Source organism: Phalacrocorax carbo, chromosome 11 (genome assembly GCF_963921805.1).
Source record: "Phalacrocorax carbo chromosome 11, bPhaCar2.1, whole genome shotgun sequence".
Lineage (NCBI taxonomy): Eukaryota > Metazoa > Chordata > Aves > Suliformes > Phalacrocoracidae > Phalacrocorax > Phalacrocorax carbo.
Genome location: NC_087523.1, coordinates 15,670,784 through 15,689,713, shown reverse-complemented (window position 1 = coordinate 15,689,713; position 18,930 = coordinate 15,670,784). Strand labels below are relative to the sequence as shown.

The window sequence follows — 18,930 nt, the reverse complement described above, 5'->3', positions numbered from 1 at the left end:
TTCTTTAGCGTAGATCACACGTTAGAGCTGCTAATACAGTACTCTGTAGTCTGACACATGTAAGCCCCAGTTGCAAGCATCCATTTTGTCAAAATTAATGTAATAAAACTGAAGTTAGTATTGCACATTCATAACATAATTTAAAAATACTGCTCTCTTACACATTGACTTTTATTGCTTATGAAAACATTGTAATGTATATAAAGCATTTCTATGGCAAAGAAGCTGTTGCACTGCATAGCAAAATGGTCTGACTGGTTCATAAAAACCATTAATGAGGTAAAGAAGAACGCTTGACACACCAAGATCTCACACAGCACAAAAGACAAACAGGTAGGAGGCCGTTTTACCGCTAGCCAAAGGTAATCTTACCCGTATAACAGGCCTCCTGCACACCTGTTAGTTAAAATATAAAATGTTATCCAACAAAACACACAGATTTGGTTTGTTATAGATATTATATCTTAATTCATCAGATTTTCAGAAGAACTCTACTTTCAAACATTTTAATTATAGCTGGATTTTGAAAGAAAAAAAAGAAAATTATGCAGATCTAGTAGCTCTCATTTGCAGAATTGTTTTGGTCTAAAAACAATCTAGCCACTTCATTTTAGCCATGTAACAAATGCCAAGCTCCTTTGAAACATTCATTCCTAATCACGCTTTTATCCAGTTACAATGTGCCATTGTGAAACGAGAAGAAAGAGCCTGGTAATCCTTCTAGGTGGAAGACAATAAGCCTGCAATAACAGCCATGAAGTATAGCCACGGTATCTTTTAGACTCAAATGGCAAAACAAGGATAGCAACAGCTCTTCTCAACTTATTTCTGAAGGTGTCTATATTAGCTACTATAATCTAAGCAATTTTCATTTATACGAACCCCTCATTCAAGAATGCTCGCCAGGCAGAGAGTGTGTCAGAGAAGACACACAGAGCAGAGTTCAAACGCAGAGTGAGATCGTGTTGCTGTAGGGTTTAGCAAGAGCTCACTCGGTGCTCTCTAGTTTTGACTATTTCATTTGCAGCCCTTTTGCTTCCATTTGATTCCTCCCTCCCCTAAATTACATTCTGGTAGGGTATGTTACAGAGAGTAACATGAATAACACCATTAGATACAAGAATCGATGTATTTACCCATTTTTGGAAACATATTGATTGAAACATTTAAAAAAGGATGAAAGAAAGAACAAAGCAGTGAGCTCCTAGAAAATCCAGCAGAAAGCAACAGAACTGCCTAACCAGTCCCAGAGGCAAACACACCCATCTGGTCTGACCTGAAGCTTCTGAGCTGTTGTAAGATAGTTTCTAAATGCAGCAATTCAAGGTAACCAAAAGTAACGAAGACCCAGAAAATTGATCAGCGTGCATCAAAAGGGAAACTGAGTTATAAATGGGCATTATCTTTTTACATGTGAATTCCATAACAACAATGGATAAACCCACCCTGGCAGTGGTACTGACTAGGCAACTAATCGTACCGCTGAACTTCTGAGAAGTGCAAAGGAAACCCTCGCCTAAAGCATAGACCCCACTTCACAAGATACTAGTCCTCAATGTAACTAAAGATATTCTAGGATAAAAAAATTCCATGATACTGTACAAAAAGATGGGATTCCAAATCACAGCAATGCAGTGATGCTAAATACAAATTACACATTAAAATTCTGAATACCACCAGGGTTAATTTTTTTCTTTCATTTCTAAGAAACAGAGAATGAGGCAGAATTTTAATTAGGCCTTAAAATACTTATTCCTGTTAAATAATATCCAAGACAAGTTTGGTATAGAGGAGGTTATTTGGAACTAGAACATGCTCTTTGTTCCAGAAGAACTTGTTTTTTACTGAAATGAAGTCCTTGATCTACAGGGCAAATACAGCATCGACAGCTGTAATGCAAGGTTTCCCACAATGTTTTATCAAAGATGTTAGCCTTAACCTGAAGTAAGCATTTGCAATTCAGCTGCCATAGTACGGAAGAGCTACACTTTCTTTTATGAGTAAAAGCTGCTGACTGTGCTAATAGTGAGGAACTCTGTGAGGTGAATTTTTAAGCAGACTACGGTCAAAAACATTTTGCGGATTCATCTTCAGGTTTGGGCTGAATCTGACCTGCTGTCACAGAACCTACAATATGCTGTTTCTGGACAACAAACTTTTTAATCACAGAGCATATTAGAAAATAATTTAAAATATGGATAAAACAAAAAAAAGATAAAATCTTCATTTGGCTATTTTGCATGAAGATTGTGAAACTGTTTCAAATCTAGGAAGAAAAAGGATGCAGATAGCAGCAGCTTGGGCCTCTTAAAGGGACTTGAAACACAGGTGACTTTCGTCAGTTTGTAACAGAAGGAAAACTGCATATGCTCCACTCTTGGTAGTTCAGTTGACTGGCTGCAAACAGGAAACGGCAAACGAGCATGGAAGAATAGGGGTAAACTATCAGGTAAACCATAGGACATGACATGACAAAAGCGTTGCTGGGAGGAAATGAAGAAGGTGATTTTTTGTTTGTTTGTTTGATGTTAAATTCTCTGTCTCTGGTGAAACCCCATGAAAAATGACAGTAATTTATGTTGTTTGCACAGTAACAGAGACATCTGCATTCACTTTTTGTGAAATCTGGAGAGCTCGATTCTGTACTCTGAATGACGCACACTAGAAACAATTTCAACCTGTAACTATTAATTTACCAAAATTTTTTTATGTAGTAATCAAAAGAAAAGACAACTCATTTTTGGCATCTTACTCAAAACATTGTCTTTTAACTTTCCTTTCACACCTCTCTCAATTTTTATTCTGTAGACTTCAACACCACTGTTCTAAATCGGGAGGAAAACACAAGCAGATTCAAAAGACTCCTACACATAATGAGATGTTTCCAGTTCTGAAACATTCAGCACTTCAGTACTTACCACCTGATAATCAAGGTAGCAAGGGCTTTCCTGATCATTCACTCTTTTATCTTAAACAAATCAATACATTCCTCAATTCACTTACCCGGTAGTCTCTGGACACACTTTCTGATGGGACAGACCCTGAAATCTGACTAGAAATGGTTGCAGCTATCAGCTGTTTACACCACTCCACGTGGGATCCAGTCGGGCTACAAAAACAGAATATTTCAAATTATTTAGCAGTAATTCAAAATGTATGCGGGGAATAGCAGGGCAGCTGAGCACTTCCGGAAAACAAGTCCATAAATGATCACTAACATTGTAAAAATTAGCTTGCTTTGTGGGCAGAATGGAACTAGTCCACTGATTAAATTAAGGAAAAGAATTTTACTAGACCTTATGTTAAGGATAAGGTTAAAAGTGAGGTCAGGGTCCTAGGAACTTATAAAAATGTTGGTTTCCTTATCCAGTGTGATTTTTTTTCATCATTCACATTTTTCTTAAAGACATCCATGGAATGAATTTGGTCAAGAAATAGGAAACTCCTTACACTTTCCTTATTATTTCCTGATTATTCAGTATATCCTCAAAATTAAATTACTCTATGCTAGTATTTAAAATTTTAAACTATGCTAGTGTTGTATTCTATATTAACATTCAATGTAGAAAATACAGGTTTTCTAAAGCGTCACTTCTAGTTAGCCATATTTTTTCCTATTCATAAAATAATCTCTGAATAATTTTCAGGACGGGCTCTCCCATGCCACAGCAAGGAATTCTGCAGTGTAGGGTGTTTATAAGAACCCTAAAGACAAAGCATCAGTACAGCAGAATTGCACTAAATCCCAGATGTTGCGTTTTGAGAAGAGTCTCCTGAAGTAGCGCTGCTTACAAATAACGTAGTAGTGAAAGCGGGAAGCAATTACACAGTTTGTTGCCAGCTGCTTTGAGGTGCGCTAGGCCTGCTTCAGAACAGACCGGTACCTGGTGAAAAACTGGGAATGCCGGAGGGATCTGTTCCCTGTGTGTCACAGCAGCCTCGGCTGATGCCCTAGGTACCTGCCATTTCTTCAGTTTAGTTGGGCTTTTCTACATATTTTATGCTTATTTGCAAGTCAAATACAGAAAGAAAACTTTAATTCTTTTTTAGAATCCATTCATAAGCTAGCTTTGGATTCCATGAGTGTCCCGTGACACTGGAGTGAATAACCATGTACACATACCCAGCACTTGAGAGGCGCACCACAACTTGGAGATTAAGAGGGTGGGATAACGGCATAAGAGAACCACCTACTACTTAACTACAGGTCTTTTCTTACATTAACTCTGCTAGGATAGGTATATATAAGGTGAAGATGCATGCACCAACTTCATACCTGAAATGAAAGTTCTTTCAGCACTTTTCTGAAAAATTTTAGTAGCTTTCTCCCCACCTGCAAGGTTCTACACAGCACTAGATCACAAAATGTTTTGCAACTAAAATGTTTCTATGATATTCCTGCTTAAACAACAAAGATAACTCTCGGGTCAGTGCTGAACTCGAGTCCAGATTCACTTAGAGAAACTTTTCACTGAAGTTTTGCAAAAGAGTGTGAGAGCTATAAACTCTACAGTAATCCTCTTACTGATCTCATTTATGTCTCCTTCTCTCACATCGCTTAATTTCTGTTGCATCCCTTTAGGGTTTGCCCAGGGTTATTTCCAAATAAGCATTTACTTGTTAATTAAGAAAATGATTTATTTTTCTATGGCTTATCTTCACCAGGAATCACCACACCAACAAAGTTAATAGCAGCAGGAAAATGAATGTGAATGGGCGTCCATCTCCTGCGATCAGCGGCTCAGGATATGTCAGTGCACCGCAGGATGCTGGCCGTACCCATGGGACTCACCACCGCCTGTCAGGGTGGGACACAGACCAACGCATGTGCTTGGTGCAACCATACTGGCAAATACATAAATTATATGGCAAACGGACATGATAACTTTTCATAGAATCACAGAATGTCCTGAGCTGGAAGGGACCCACCCGGATCATTGAGTCCAACTCCTGTCCCTGCACAGGACAGCCCCAAATTCACACCATGCCTCTGAGAGCATTCCACCCTTTTCCAGGGTGGAACAAGATTAGGAGAAGAAAGAAAGATGAAAATTAAGGTAAGAAAGTGCATTAATAAGGAATACAAACATATTAAGTTCTGGTGACAGAAAACAGACATTTGATTTCCACCTTCACTAGAACAACATAAAACTCCAAGTTTCTCTTAAGAGAAAAGAGAGTATGGAGTCTGGAACCTGGCCCTGATCTTTAAATTCAGTCTTTTTAAAATTGATTTTTCTTCTGGGTGAAATTCCTGTTAGTTTCTACTCCTTGTTTAAGGATGTTGGCCCCTGGGGTCCCAGCCTGACCCAGCCCCAGCACCGGCCACTGAGGCAGTAAGCCACCGCACGCACCCACCCACAGACGGACACACCTGGGGGGGACAGACAGACGCGCACTGCTGCTTTGGGACAGTGACACCTCTGCAGGTGAAATACGCGCTTGCACAAAGAAGAAAAACGGCAACAAAGACTGAAAATCTGGGAACGGTCTCACTCGAGCGTGCGAAGATGAGGAGCTACGCGCCGTCCCCAGAACCCCCGGGCCAAAACCCCGCAGGCAGCCTCAGCCCTCGCGAAAACGGTGACGTTAATGACGAAAAAGACACAACCGCGAGCAGAAAACTCTGACGACAGCGCGTCCCCTCGCCGAGGAAAAACCGCCGCCGGCCCCGGCGGTCGCAGGGCTGCCACGAGCCCCCAGACTGGAGCCGGGCGGGCCGGCTGGGCGCCGCTTCGCTTCCGCCTCTTCCCCGGCCCCGCGGCGCGGGGAGAGCGGGGAGGCGGGCCCGGGGCTGGGGGATGAGCGGGGAGGTCGCCCCCGAGAGGAGGCCGCCCCGGGCCGGGGGGGCCCCGAGGGGGGCCCGCCGCCCGGCCCCGCGGGGAGAGCACGGCAGGGCAGAGCAGGGCAAGGCAGGCCGCGCCGCCCCCCGCCCGGGGCGGGCACCCGAGCCCCCGCCGCCGCCCCAGCTCACCTGTCCAGTGTCTCCGTGCTGGCCTGCCGCGACGCTGCCCCCGCCGCCGCGGCGCCCGCCACCCGCACGGTTCGCCGGCTCACGCCGCCGCCCTCCACCGCCGGCCCAGCCGCCGCCCGCTCCATGTTTCCGGCCGCCGGCGGGACTCACTGCCCCGCCGGGATGGCGGGATCCCGCCCCTCCGCGGCCCGCCCGGCCCTGCCGCCTCAGCCCGGCCCGCTCGGGCCCCGGCGGCGGCGGCCGAGAGCTGTCACCTGGCGGCGGGGCTTACCCACAGGCCTCCGCGCCGCCGTGAGGGCGGGGAGCGGCCCCGCGCGGCGGGGGAAGGCCGTGCCCTGCTGCTGAAGGGAGGGCAGGGCTGGGCCGTAGGACCCCGGCCGCGGAGGGGAGGGGAGGGCCGGCAGGACCCCGGCCGCGGAGGGGAGTGAAGGGGAGGGGCAGGCCGGGCCGGCAGGACCCCGGCCGCGGAGGGGAGGGCCGGGCCGGCGGGACCCCCGCCACCTTCGGCAGCCCCCTCAGCCCCGCTGCCGGGAGAGACCAGCTGTCACGGAAAGACGCGAACGCCACTAGCGTCCCATTAAAATGTCTGTCAGAGGCGAAGGGTTTAAAATTGACATCTTTATTTTTTTTTCCCCACACACATACACGGCAGACGGGCGTTAAGCTCCCCCCTCCCCGAGGTCGCCTGACACAACACCCCGCTCCAGAGCGGCCCTGCCGTGTCCACAAACACTAACGCTGTTAGTGAAGGAGCGGCAAGGAGTACACGAGGAGAGGCCTGGTCAGTTATATGAACCTGTTTTTCTCACGCATGACAAAATGCTCATCGTGAAAGAAAAAAAGAATAAAAAACAACTGAACTCAAGGCAGAGTTTAAAAATACTTCAAGAGGAGGTAGTACACAAATAATGTCTAGGGTATGCCCATAAGGAGGAGGTGTGTGGAAAAGGCATAAGTAAATAAAGAAGGCATTCAACACACACACTTTCTCAATGAGTAACTGAAGCCCAGCACAAAAAACAGGTTATGTTCTTAGGTCCGTAGAAGTAATAATACAGAACGGAACACTATTTTAGTTTTTTCCTAGGTGGGTATTTCATATCAGATACTGGACATTTAATAGCTGTTGATGTTCACATCCTGGCCCTGCTTTTTTCACCCCTCCTGGAAAAGGCACTCAGCGCCTGGACCCCTCTCTTTCACCACCTCAAACGCTTCCCCAGGTTTCTCCTGGCTGCGACAGCCACAGCAGAAGGGAGCGGAGCTAGGCGAAGGAGAGCGGCGCTCCCGCCGCCGGGCACCCACAGCGGCCGGGGGTGCCCTACGGATACGGCCCACGTGCTGCCAACGACGGCCCACAGCTCCCCGTTCAGTGGAAAGGGGAAAAGGTTTCTGTTAACATGGATCAGTGTGTATGCCTACATTCACACCTTTAAATTAGTACTTTTCAGAAAAAGTTGGATTAAGAACACTCCTATGTTTGCCTAACATTGCCATGTAAAAACAGAATTAAAACAAGTATCTGATCTGTTGACTTGAAAAAAATCCAAGCCCACACAGAGCTATGTTAGAGAGCTTCAAAAACTGAAATTCGACTGAACCAGTAATATGAAGAATGATATATATGTAATGAAGTAAGTGCAAAAAGATCCTTCCCGTTATATTACACTCTCCCAAATGCAATAGGTTATCATGTAGTGTTTACACAGTAAAACCTATTAGATTTTCTGAACTTCTCCACACCGCTCAGATGTCACCAATATGTTCAACTCAAGTACAGAAACTTTACATATTCTAACAAAAACAGCTTTTTTTTTTTTTTTTTTTTTTACAAACCACAAGTAAGTAAAAGGCAATTATACCAGAGTATGCATGGCTTTCAAAATGTAAAGTATATCATGAACAACTGAGTATCCTTCTTCATTTATCTGATGTAATCCATCTTATTTACCTTAACAAGTCAAGATTTTGGGGACAATGTTATTGTGGAAACACATACTGAAGAACATTGACAGGAGAATGAAATTTAGAGGACAAAAAATAAGTAATATAAATCACGTGTATTTAGAACACACATGCCATATGCTCTGAGCTTCCCTGAAAACAAAATAAAATAGTGCAATTCGGTGTATATACTGAATTAAATCAAGAGGCGGTATACTTTTATTCCTTTGGAAAAATATGGTTCTAAAAATATTCAGATGTCCTCTAAACTTTGATTTATTTTATGGAACTATAGCTTTAAATTTAGTTTTCATATGCAAAATATTTACACTTTATAAACTTACAGGATTTCTAATAAACTATATTATATTTACTTAGACAAAACTTAATTTATATATAATCCTATTATATCTTGCAGACCCAAACTCACCACATGTACAATAATTTACAATGACAGAAGCCTCAAGCATCAAAATATCTCCTTCAAAATAACAACATTAGATAAAAGACCTCTACAGATTCTGAATTGCAATATTTCCTGGATAGCATTTTAATGATATTCAGGCAAAGAATACGCAAAATTTAATTAAATATCAAGTAGCAAGGTTTGTGCTGTCATAAGAAATGCTTGCAACTATTTTAAAAAAATACCTGAAAAGGAACAAATTGTAAGTTTACTGGAAGCCTTTGAAACTAGAATTCACTGGAAGGTTCAACATAAGTGCACACACTATATGCAAATCTTGTATACTGAAGTCCCTTAAATACTTAATAAATTTATTGTACAAAAGTTAATATGTAAGCTATAAATATACAAGTTTTCAACACTATTTATAACTGAATGTCTACTTTGGTATAAAAGCTCCTTTAAACAGGCACATTTACTTTTAGGAGACAAACACAAGCTTTAATACTACAGCTATTGCTGGATATTTAAGCAATGTCTCTGTGGGCCTGTTTTTAATGATATAAAACTTCTTTAGAGCTGTTTTATTCTGTATTAATCTAAGGAAGCAATATTGCCAACAGCAGTAATTTGTAATATACTTTAGTGCTGAACAGTTAGCCAAAAAAGGACTTCTCAGAATCTAGTACAATTGTCATTTGTTTTAAAAAAATCAATTTTCAATTAAAAAAATAGATTTTTCTTTTGTTTTGATATCTACTGGCGTATTTGAAGTTTTTAATTAGAACCGTATCAGTGAAATCCGTTCCACATTTTTGCTTATTTTGAAAAAGGAACATTTTGAATCCTCAGAAAATTTCAACACTTCCTCTGAAATCTCACAATAGAATTTATTTTTGTCTCATTAACTCCACAAATGTATTCCTCACAGGAACACACACATACCTAATTTTACACAATGTGAATATTCCTATTGCCGTTAACGTGTTTATTCATGACATGTAAGACCAAGCATGAATGTCCTTACAGGAACACAACCTACAATGTAATAAATTAAAGCGTTCTCATGAAAACAATAAATCATTTTAATTTCAATTGTACCAGACTTTCCAAAGTAACTCTTAAAGCCCTCCATAACTAAAAGTTGATTAATAATGTTCCCAGTCCACAGGTTCCGAAAGGCACGTGATTGAAGAGTTGGTTTTGTTTGTCTGAAGTCCTCTTCAAATGAAGACAGTCTAAAATAATTTGTTTTAGGACAGTCTAATGTAAGGCATTAAAATATTCCCCTTTACGCTACAGATCTATGTTAAGCACCACTTGCTATTACAGCATAGAACAAAGCCAACACTTTCTTCAAAAATGTGTTTGTACTTGGGACATCATTTGTGAGGGAGATGCTGATGAGGCTGACGAATTGGATATCTTAGAATTATTTGTGATCTGTAGTTCTTCAAGTCTCCTTATATAATCATCACGTAACGCAAGGAGCTCCATGTAACGCTGCTCCACTGGATTTGGCTGCTAGAAAGAGATCTATATTAGTCTTATCACTTCAGTCGAACTACTTCTACACAGGTAGGCTGCTGTGGTATTTGTGTTTTCCTGGCATTACTCAGTGTTCATAGTTTCCAACATATGTAACACATTGTAGCTGAACAGAAATATTTCTTTCTGTAAGGCCAGAGCCCTCTGCCTCCCAGTTTTTCTCACCCAAAGAAAATCTTCACATGAAGCAGGTCTTCCTACCTCAATAAAATCAGCCAGCACTTCCTGGAGCACATGGATTTTGTTTTCTTATTATCTAATATTGTGTGGAAGATAGGTGTGAACACCTTGTCCCAAGCTTTTCTCTTCTTGACTTATTAAAAGGTTTTAGATTCTAGAGGTCAGATGTCTCCTCATCTTCCCTAAGAGCAAGTGTTTAGCCAGACTGACTACTGTAGCTACACTGATCAGATGAAGATGAAACCCATGTCTTTGGATTAAGTAACTTCCGTTTCTGATGAAATTTACTTCAGTTTTTAATAGTGAATTTGCAACTTTGTGTAAATGAACAAATTAAATAAATGCAGAAGCTTATTAGTGACTTCTGTAAGTAAACCTGAATGTGTTTAAGATCAACTGCCCTAGCTTTCAGGAGATCACTCACAGAAAGAGCATTTTACCTGTTTACATTTTAAGCTTAGCTTCCTCTTTTCAGATAGAGTAATGAAACAAATGGAAAAGTATTAAAACTGTCCAAGGCAGATACAGAGCCTAAAGTTACCTTCAGCTGTACACACCTGTCAAGGAGCTGCTGGTGCTGCTTCAGTTAACTGCCTGTAATTAAAAGCTATTAGCAGCACAGTGTCAGGAGCAAATGTAAAGGCCTCACCAGTTCAAAACTAGCTGAACCAGCACGCTTAGGCGCACCACTCACTATGCGCCCCGGATGAGGATGGCGACGAATGTTGAAGCAACTGTGGAAGTTGGATCAATGACTGAATGTAGTTACTAAGGTGATTAGAGACGCTGGGTTAATGATGTTGCTAGTGACAGGCCAAACTCATCATTAGACCAAAATCTGATGTGGAACGTGCTTCTAAATAATGGCACTAAAAAAGGTCATCAAAAAACTGCTTCAGGCCTTACATCCACTACTCAGTTGCTTAAGTGAAGACGAAGCATAAATTTGTGTGCAGCAAAAAAAAAATTGTTGCATTTTGTATATAAAAATTATGAAAATGAGGGACCAGTAGAGGCAGCATAGAAGATTATCACATGGGCTTGCATTGCTAATAGGAAAATCCTGCCAAAAAGCTCTCCTGAATAATGGCAAAGCACATTTTTAAGTAGATTTACAGCTAATTTGCATGCCCTGTAATCCTTCACTTTCTAAAATAAATCTTTGGGTTCACCTTTTGCAAAAAGCCCCCATCTTTCACAGCAAGCAACAAAAGCTTTAAAACTCAAACTTCAAATTTAAACTGGCAACATACTCGCAAGAAAATATAGCAAACTGTCTGGCTTTCTTGCAGCCTCTGAAGTGTTGTAAATAATACAGGAGATCAGCTGCAGAAAGTGTATTGCTCGAAAACTCCTGATTCATTCCAGGGGCTGGACTGTGAAGACCGCTTCTGTCAAAGAAATTGCTTCTCTATCTTCTTCTATTCAAAACTCCACAACTTGTTAAGAAGGACAAGTAAGTCTCTGTACACTATCTTTACATGACACATTGCTGAGATTCCTAGCAAGATTGCAACAAACATCGAGTGCCCATATATTAAACATAAAAAGCACAGAACTGAACAATGTAGTTGGATAAAAAGCTTTTCTGGGCTTTCAGTGTGATCCACTTGTATAATTTTCAATAACAGCCTTCATTGAACAGTTACATGGTATAAACCATGCTGGGTCAAAGTTACATAAAAATATCTTACCATAAGCCATCAACACAGATAGCAGTTTTGAAAGAGAAAGGACCAAACAGATCATCTTAATTTGTAAGAGACTTCATACAATCTCTCAGAAGAAATGCAAATGCAGCTAAGGGTATTTGTGATGCTAATGCCCTGACTCTTCAGGGACCAGTAAGCCCGGTTTCTAAGCGTTGTCATTCACCCTTTAGCAGCATCAACTTCCCTTAAAAAATGCTCCCCCAAGCTCTGTCCGCAAGAAAGGGCTAAAAAAAGCTTGAGGATGACTTGATACTAAGCAGTGAGATAAACTCAGTGTTCTGGGAAGAGCTGAGTGCATCAAAAAAGAGAATACATAATAATCATTTTCACCCTTTTTTCTGTCTTTACAAGTATAATATTAAAAACATAAACAGTTTACAGGTATTATTCTACAAATCAGTTATGACAGAAAATTCTAAGCTGAAATGCATTTCATACGTTATAGAGAATTTACTTACTTGTTGCCGAATTCTTGGGTTCCACCTGATGTAGTAATTGACCCAGAGCTCTAAATGACGCATACTGGCTACCGGATAGAGAGCTCGATTTAGCTCTTTAGTATAAAAAGGATTGGTGTATTTAGATTTTTCACTGTTTATCAAAGACCATAATGACAACGTTTTCTCAGTCACTTTCTAAAATGAAAATGAAATAAGAACAGTAAATATTTGCACAAAATCAGGAAATCCATTGTAGAAGCCATGGTTGCATTCTAAAATTAATGCACTTCTGATTTACTTCATTGCATAAGTTACTGTATTAAAATTTTTCCAAAACCAGTGCTTTGACAAGTATTTTAGGGACTATAACAAGAATAAAGCTGTTTCAGAACCACTGCCTTACAAGGAATATAACCAAATACAATACAACCAAAAATTCTTGTAATCATCTAGAGTCAAGACGGCAAAACAATTCAACAATCGGTGGTTTGACTAACCTCTTTTTCTCTAAGAGACTCACTGTTATACAAGAAAGTACCAAAGCGGCAGCTGTACAAGTGATCCAGGATTGTAATCAAGAACTGCTCGTTGAATTCAAACGCTGTAGGAAACTAAAACCAGACAAGAAATTCATTCTTGACATCATAAAAGCAGGCAGAGATGCACATGCCCTGGTTAAGAGGCTAAAAGTGGCATTTAGAAGCCTGAATACATCTACAAATAATAAAGATAATACTTTCATATACTTTATAGCAGAGTAAGCATTCAGATGACATGAGGTGTTCAACTTTCTCAAACTAGTCACTGAAAAGAACTCTTCACAAAATGTTCTGACTGCCTTTAATGTCTAAAAAGAAGAATAAAGTTCAGAATGGTTACAGTTACATTTTTGCTAGCAAGACAGAGTAAGATATCCATAGTGTGCTCTTTACAGTGCAGCACCATACAGGAAAATGAGGGTTTAGTTCCTAATCCTTGGCCCTAAGCAGACTAGGTTTGCTGCTTTGTTTCATTGCTTATTGAAAGCACATCATTTAAATCACAGCACCCAACAGCTCCCAAGATTCCTTTTCAAGCTTTGACAACACAACATTTCTCTCTGTAGTTTCAGGGACAGCTCCACAAAAATGGCAAAAAGGAACAACAGGCCCAACAGCATTCTGCTGGGTCATGTCTCAAGGTGTTTCAGAGAAGCCCCCATCCAAGACAAACCAGCCTTGTGCGCACAGCCAATGCCATATTAAGCAATATAAGTACAGCTTGTATACCGCTTTTAGAAGCGGGGTAGAGAGATGGTATGGTTTAAAAGTAAATATACTCTTTTTTACTATAGTGGCAGAGCAGAGGGGTATGCTGTCCTCTTCAAATACTTTTTATTTTAAAATAAAGATCTAGGGTTTTAATCCAGTAATCTCTTAACATTACCTTCTGAAGAAAGAGCTAACATACCTGTTTAGACATCTGCCACACACAATCAATAAACTGGAGAAAGATGGGCGATCTGTCTGCATCAGCATGGTTTTTATCGCCGTGGCCTATTCTCTGAAATGAAGTAATACAGCCTCCTGTTAGCTGAAACAGTATTTTATGGCCAGTAGACATTGTTTCTTATTTTGCCCTAGATTATTAATGTAATAGAGCAATCTGTTCTTGTGATTTCAAAATTGGCTATTGCACCAAGGAGAGATTTGGATACACAGAAATACTCCAACTGCAAAGCTGTTCCAAAGATGTCTGAGAAAAAATCCCAAACGTCATAATTGTTCCCGTTATAAAAACCTGCTAACTGTGGGACAAGCAGAACTGTTATTTGCAAGGTAAAGGATGCTTTAATCAAGACATATTTTGAACTATATTTACATAACAAGTTTATCCACAGCCAAGTTATATACTTAGTCTTCTTTTCTAATTTAAGCCACAGGAGAACCTAGATCAAACTATCCACACAGATTCTCCTCTTCCCCCTCCACGCTGGAACCTAAAGATTCACGCAGGACGTAGACAGTGAACGTGAGCGAATGCAAAGAAATATTCATGTTCTTGATAGAAAATTAATGCACATTTTTAAAGTTTGGGTGAGACGCTTATTCTGAGGAGTCCAAAGTAACAAAGGAATTCTCCCCGCAGACAAAAAGTAGGTTTGGTAAAAGCTGTTTCCTTCCCTTTCACATCTGATAGCTGAGAACAGATAAGAGATTCAGGGAAAAGAGATTCTATTAAGTCCATAACTCTGCTTGAATATACTTGCCTGAGGAGACGAAAGAGCAGCATGTATGTTGAACTAAGATGCTGTCTATCTGCCTGTAAGATAGCAGGCTTAATGTCTTAAGGATGTGAAAAAAATGATAAAAGCAGTACACTGCTCTGTACGATGATTTGCAAGATAGTTTAAAATAATAGAATTGAATGGCAGGAAATAGAGGGAGATGAGAGATTGTAGCTGAACTCAGTCAACAGTAGCAAATGATGAGGAAAGCACTATAGGGAAGACAAATTGGCATCCTTGCTCTCCAGTTTTCATGGTTTAAAATACATGGTATCTGTTTACAGTGTTTACTTCAGTAAGGAGTGGAAGTCCTTCCACTTTCACTATGGTTAGCAGTTCTTTGATGTCTGAGTATTTTCCATCTGTAATTACATCTATGTCTCATATTAGAAAGCATTATTAGAATGATGCTCCGCAGAGCAAGCAATTTTATCATCTGGATAGTGCACTAAGTTTACTATGCATATAAAAGCTGGGTAAAGAATTCCTTTTCAACAAAGAAACTTATTGTGTGCTTCATTAGATAGAAAATACAGAGAGGGACTATTATGTAGTCTACTATTTAGTTATTTGTTATTAAAATATCCAAATTGCAACCCCAGTAACATGAAAACACAAGGCTTGCTCTAACCCAGAGAATGTAAGAAATACCCTACTCTTCTCCAACAGTTTCAGAGATGAGGTTCAGGAAATTCTAACTGCACTGAAGTGCCTAGTCCTCAGTGTTGAAGCTCACAGGTCTAACAAATTACTACCAAACTAAAACAGAGCATGTACGATCACAGTATTTTCTGCTTGCATTATCAGTTTTTATTCTACAGAACACACCAGAAGAATACTACCTTCACTTTTAACTAAACAACCCATCAAATCAAAATATACAGTACTCTCAGAAAACAGCAGATGGCTAAAGGAGAGTGGCTTAAACCATTTCCAAAGATTACTCCTTGAGCAAGCAAGCTGGAAAAATAGAATAGTAGTTTAAGCAAAAGCAAGCTATTTAAGTCACCCTTATTGTCACTTTGTCAGAGATGAATCAGTGGACTGAGCTAGCCATCTGGAAAGGGTGCATAAGTCCTACCTCACTAGCAGGGGAAACATCTGTTGAGAGAGAACAAACTTCTTTGATTACTCAAACTAAAATTAATGGTTTAACAAAGGGTCATAGATTATTTGAATTTATTCATAATGGTGGAGAACACACAGATCTCTCTTTTCAAGTTTTGTGTTAAACCATAACATATGAGCTAGGCTACAAGTCTGCCAGTAATCCAATCAAATTTTATCTGCATCATGACTATAACATTTTTAAAAAATACAAAATAAGATACGAGAACAAGAAGGCAAGCCAGTGTTTTCCTGTGGCTGTACTGATACAGAATACTTCCAAGGTTTATAGAACACATCACTACTAGAAGACTACAGGTAAGTACACCACAAACTGGACAACAGCAGATATCACTCCTAATCAAAATGCAAATCTCCTAAGCCTCAAAGCACCTTTAGAATGTCAGATCAAAGACTCCTGCAGCCTACAAGCACACTTAAATGGTAAGGTGATTCACGCTGAGCAGCTATACATGAACTTCCGAATGACTGAGACAGCCCTGCAAATGTAAAATGGGCATGAAATACACACATAGGTGTATTTTCGCATTTCTTGATTTTTTCCAGATTGCCTATTTTCTCAATTTTAGCAATAGTAAGTAGTATCTTTAGAGTATTCCACTAGGGAAAAATTGCCTGTGCAAATAACTTCTACTGAAGGTGTGGAAACTTCTTACTGCGAATTACAAGGCTCAGCATCAACAAGTAAGACTGTTGTAAGGCTCCCAACTCACGTTTTATGTTTACATATCCCAGCACGCTTTCCCTGACAACCTGTTCTGCTTCTCCAGGTTCCACATATAGATTTCCTCGTTAAATGGTTAGCTGCCAAATTTAAAAGAGGTTCCTCTAAGACTCCAAAAAGTTTCCTAACAAAAGCACCCTTGGACTTGGCATTATACATGGGTAGAATATTAAGGACTTGCTATAGACAGTTTCTACTTAACCTTCTAAGCATCCATAAGACAATGGAATGGAATTAGAGCTGGTATTACCAGTAACAGCCTCTTGAGAGCTATTATGACAAGTTTAGAAGAATTGGGAAGCATTCAAAAAAATCACTTAAAAGACATTGGGCAGACCCATTCACCTGCCTCTCATGACATTCAAAATAGTCTAAAGTGAAGGAGAGGGAGAAGCCTCATGTCCCACACTGATTTGATCTTCTGAAAAGTTTGCAGGACACCATTTTTCTGCCTTCTCACTTTCTTTGCTCAATAACCACAGTAATCCCAGCAATCCTGTGTCTTTAAAAGGGTATAAAGGACAAAATACAAGTTCTTAGAGAAAGAACAGCAAAAAAATATTAACCAAACGGGTCCAGACCCAGAAGCTCTGCTCAGATTCACCTGAAATATTTTAAATTGGATTTCCAAAATAATGATAAGGGTTATGAAACCTTGACACAATGAGTAGTTTCACACTAAAATCTCTAAAAGTTTTTCAGAATTTTAATGTTGCATGACTCTTGCAATGATCATCTAATTCTTACCGATGCAAATTTGTGTCCAAAGCTTATCCACTCTTTTTGCACCAGAACTTCAAAGCCTTCAATAGTTCTGTAGTAGCTGTCTAGCATCAACATGGCCAGCGACGTTAGCTGTGCTGTCCGGTCCCAGCCATCGCTGCAGTGAACCAACACAGAGCTCCTTTCTGAGGACACCTTGTCTGCCACTTGAATAGCTCCTGTCAAGACGAGCTAGCAAAGAGGAACAGACACCAAACACCACAGATTGTTATCATTCTAACAAAAATAAATTGATTTCTTCATATCTGCACAGTATCCAAATTGATACTGTTTCCATTAAAAGACCTAAAGATCATGACATAGTTAATTGGAAAAGAATTTTCCAGGAGATCAGGTAAGTTTCTTGTATAAAAACAAAGAAACAGATTGGTTCCCTAATCCCTTAGTAAGATCTAATTAATCTCACAGCAAATTCTTTAAAACTGGGGCAGGAAACAGTAACCTTGATAAACCAAAGAACATAAGCTTCTTTTAAAAAGAAAAAGAGGATCTACCATAAGATATACTCTCTAAAAATTCTGTGTTTCATTTGGCTCCTTCCTTTGAACAAAATTACCGAAATCTCAGTTGTTAGAAGGAGGAACTTGTACCCTTCTAATATGGTTATTTTCCAAATATTAACTTAAAATGAAAATTTTATTAAGTAGGATTCATTAAGTAACACTCTAAATACTTTTGCACAGCTGTACTTGAGGCAAAAGGTTCAAGGGTCAACTAGTAAGAACACTTGTGAATTACCAGTTTAAGTATTTTATTTGTGCTGCAAGATTTATATACAAAACCATAATTCACAAAATAAAGCCACATACATACTGACAACTAAGGCAATTTCTACTAATCCTTTGTAACAACAGTTATCTGTAGTCCTGCATTGCTAGAGACCAAAATAAATCAGTTATCACATACGTAAAAATCAAACTAACAATGCATTCCTCTGTTAGACTGACATTTGACCTGAGGCAGACAATAAACGTTGAATTTCACCTACTGTTGCTTAGTAATGAGCTCATAACATACGCTAAGGCTAGCTGGCAAAAAGCCAACACTCAGTGATGCCACTTTTGTAGTCCAAGTAGTTGATGCATTCCATATCACGACTATCTCAAAGTCTAGCAAAGAAAGCAAGGCTGATACAACAGGTTTGGACAAACCGTATTTCAAACAAAGGGCAAAAAGTTACCTTTATATGTTCCAACCAATGGGTTGACTCCAGACTCGACAACCAGTGTGATTCTTCCACATTAGGATAAACAATGTCCTTCAACTTCTTCAAAGATTCCCGCATGACATGGATATTATGAATGTCCAAGAAGAAGAGTTCTGCATTGGGATATGCATCTTCACTTTCATATCCTCCCCCAGTTGCCTACAAACAAGAGATCTAAAATTAACTTTAGTCACATATACACCATTGTAGCAGCTTTTCAACAGAGCAAGAAGGGACTGAATTTTATTTATACTTTATTTTGTAGTTGGGCAGTATATAATTTCAGGTACTTGTTTAAAACATCAGTCTCAGATACAAGCTTTGGAGGGGCAAATGCTGGAGAAAAATACTTGGGGGCTTTCCTCTGTCCAAAAGGACAAAGTATGTTAAGTATAGCGCATGGTCAGAAAGTTGAAGTTGCTCCAGCTAGCCCAGTTCCTTTCAAAATCTCAAGGGAGTAACCCTAAAAGGGAAAACTGATTATTTTAGATCAGCACTAAAAGATATTTTATACTGTTGGGCCTGGAGACCTTTGAACAGGACTGAATGAGACTGAATGAGATGTGGGCCAGCATCACATCGGTCAGGACTCAGACTGCTTTGAGAATAAAAAGACAT

General features: G+C 40.0%; 2 protein-coding genes across 7 annotated transcripts in view; both read right to left on the bottom strand.

Moving 5' to 3' along the window:
* MTMR1 (myotubularin related protein 1) overlaps positions 1-6,315 on the bottom strand; it is a 39,325-nt gene extending 33,010 nt beyond the window's left edge. Inside the window, exons 1-3 of one of the 2 annotated variants that reach the window (XM_064463191.1) lie at positions 5,975-6,315; positions 3,004-3,109; positions 373-396 (exon numbers count right to left, since the gene is read on the bottom strand). In XM_064463191.1, coding sequence (XP_064319261.1) covers positions 373-396; positions 3,004-3,109; positions 5,975-6,099 — 255 coding nt within the window. In that variant the 5' untranslated portion in view covers positions 6,100-6,315. The remainder of the gene's footprint in view (positions 1-372; positions 397-3,003; positions 3,110-5,974) is intronic. The other variant, XM_064463192.1, reaches the window with a different exon arrangement.
* A 2,880-nt stretch (positions 6,316-9,195) lies between these two features.
* MTM1 (myotubularin 1) overlaps positions 9,196-18,930 on the bottom strand; it is a 42,956-nt gene continuing 33,221 nt past the window's right edge. For 4 of the 5 annotated variants that reach the window (XM_064463193.1, XM_064463195.1, XM_064463194.1 and 1 more), the window contains 6 exons: positions 18,286-18,471; positions 17,070-17,276; positions 13,654-13,746; positions 12,702-12,815; positions 12,223-12,399; positions 9,196-9,848 (listed from right to left, as the gene is read on the bottom strand). In XM_064463193.1, coding sequence (XP_064319263.1) covers positions 9,681-9,848; positions 12,223-12,399; positions 12,702-12,815; positions 13,654-13,746; positions 17,070-17,276; positions 18,286-18,471 — 945 coding nt within the window. In that variant the 3' untranslated portion in view covers positions 9,196-9,680. The remainder of the gene's footprint in view (positions 9,849-12,222; positions 12,400-12,701; positions 12,816-13,653; positions 13,747-17,069; positions 17,277-18,285; positions 18,472-18,930) is intronic. The other variant, XM_064463196.1, reaches the window with a different exon arrangement.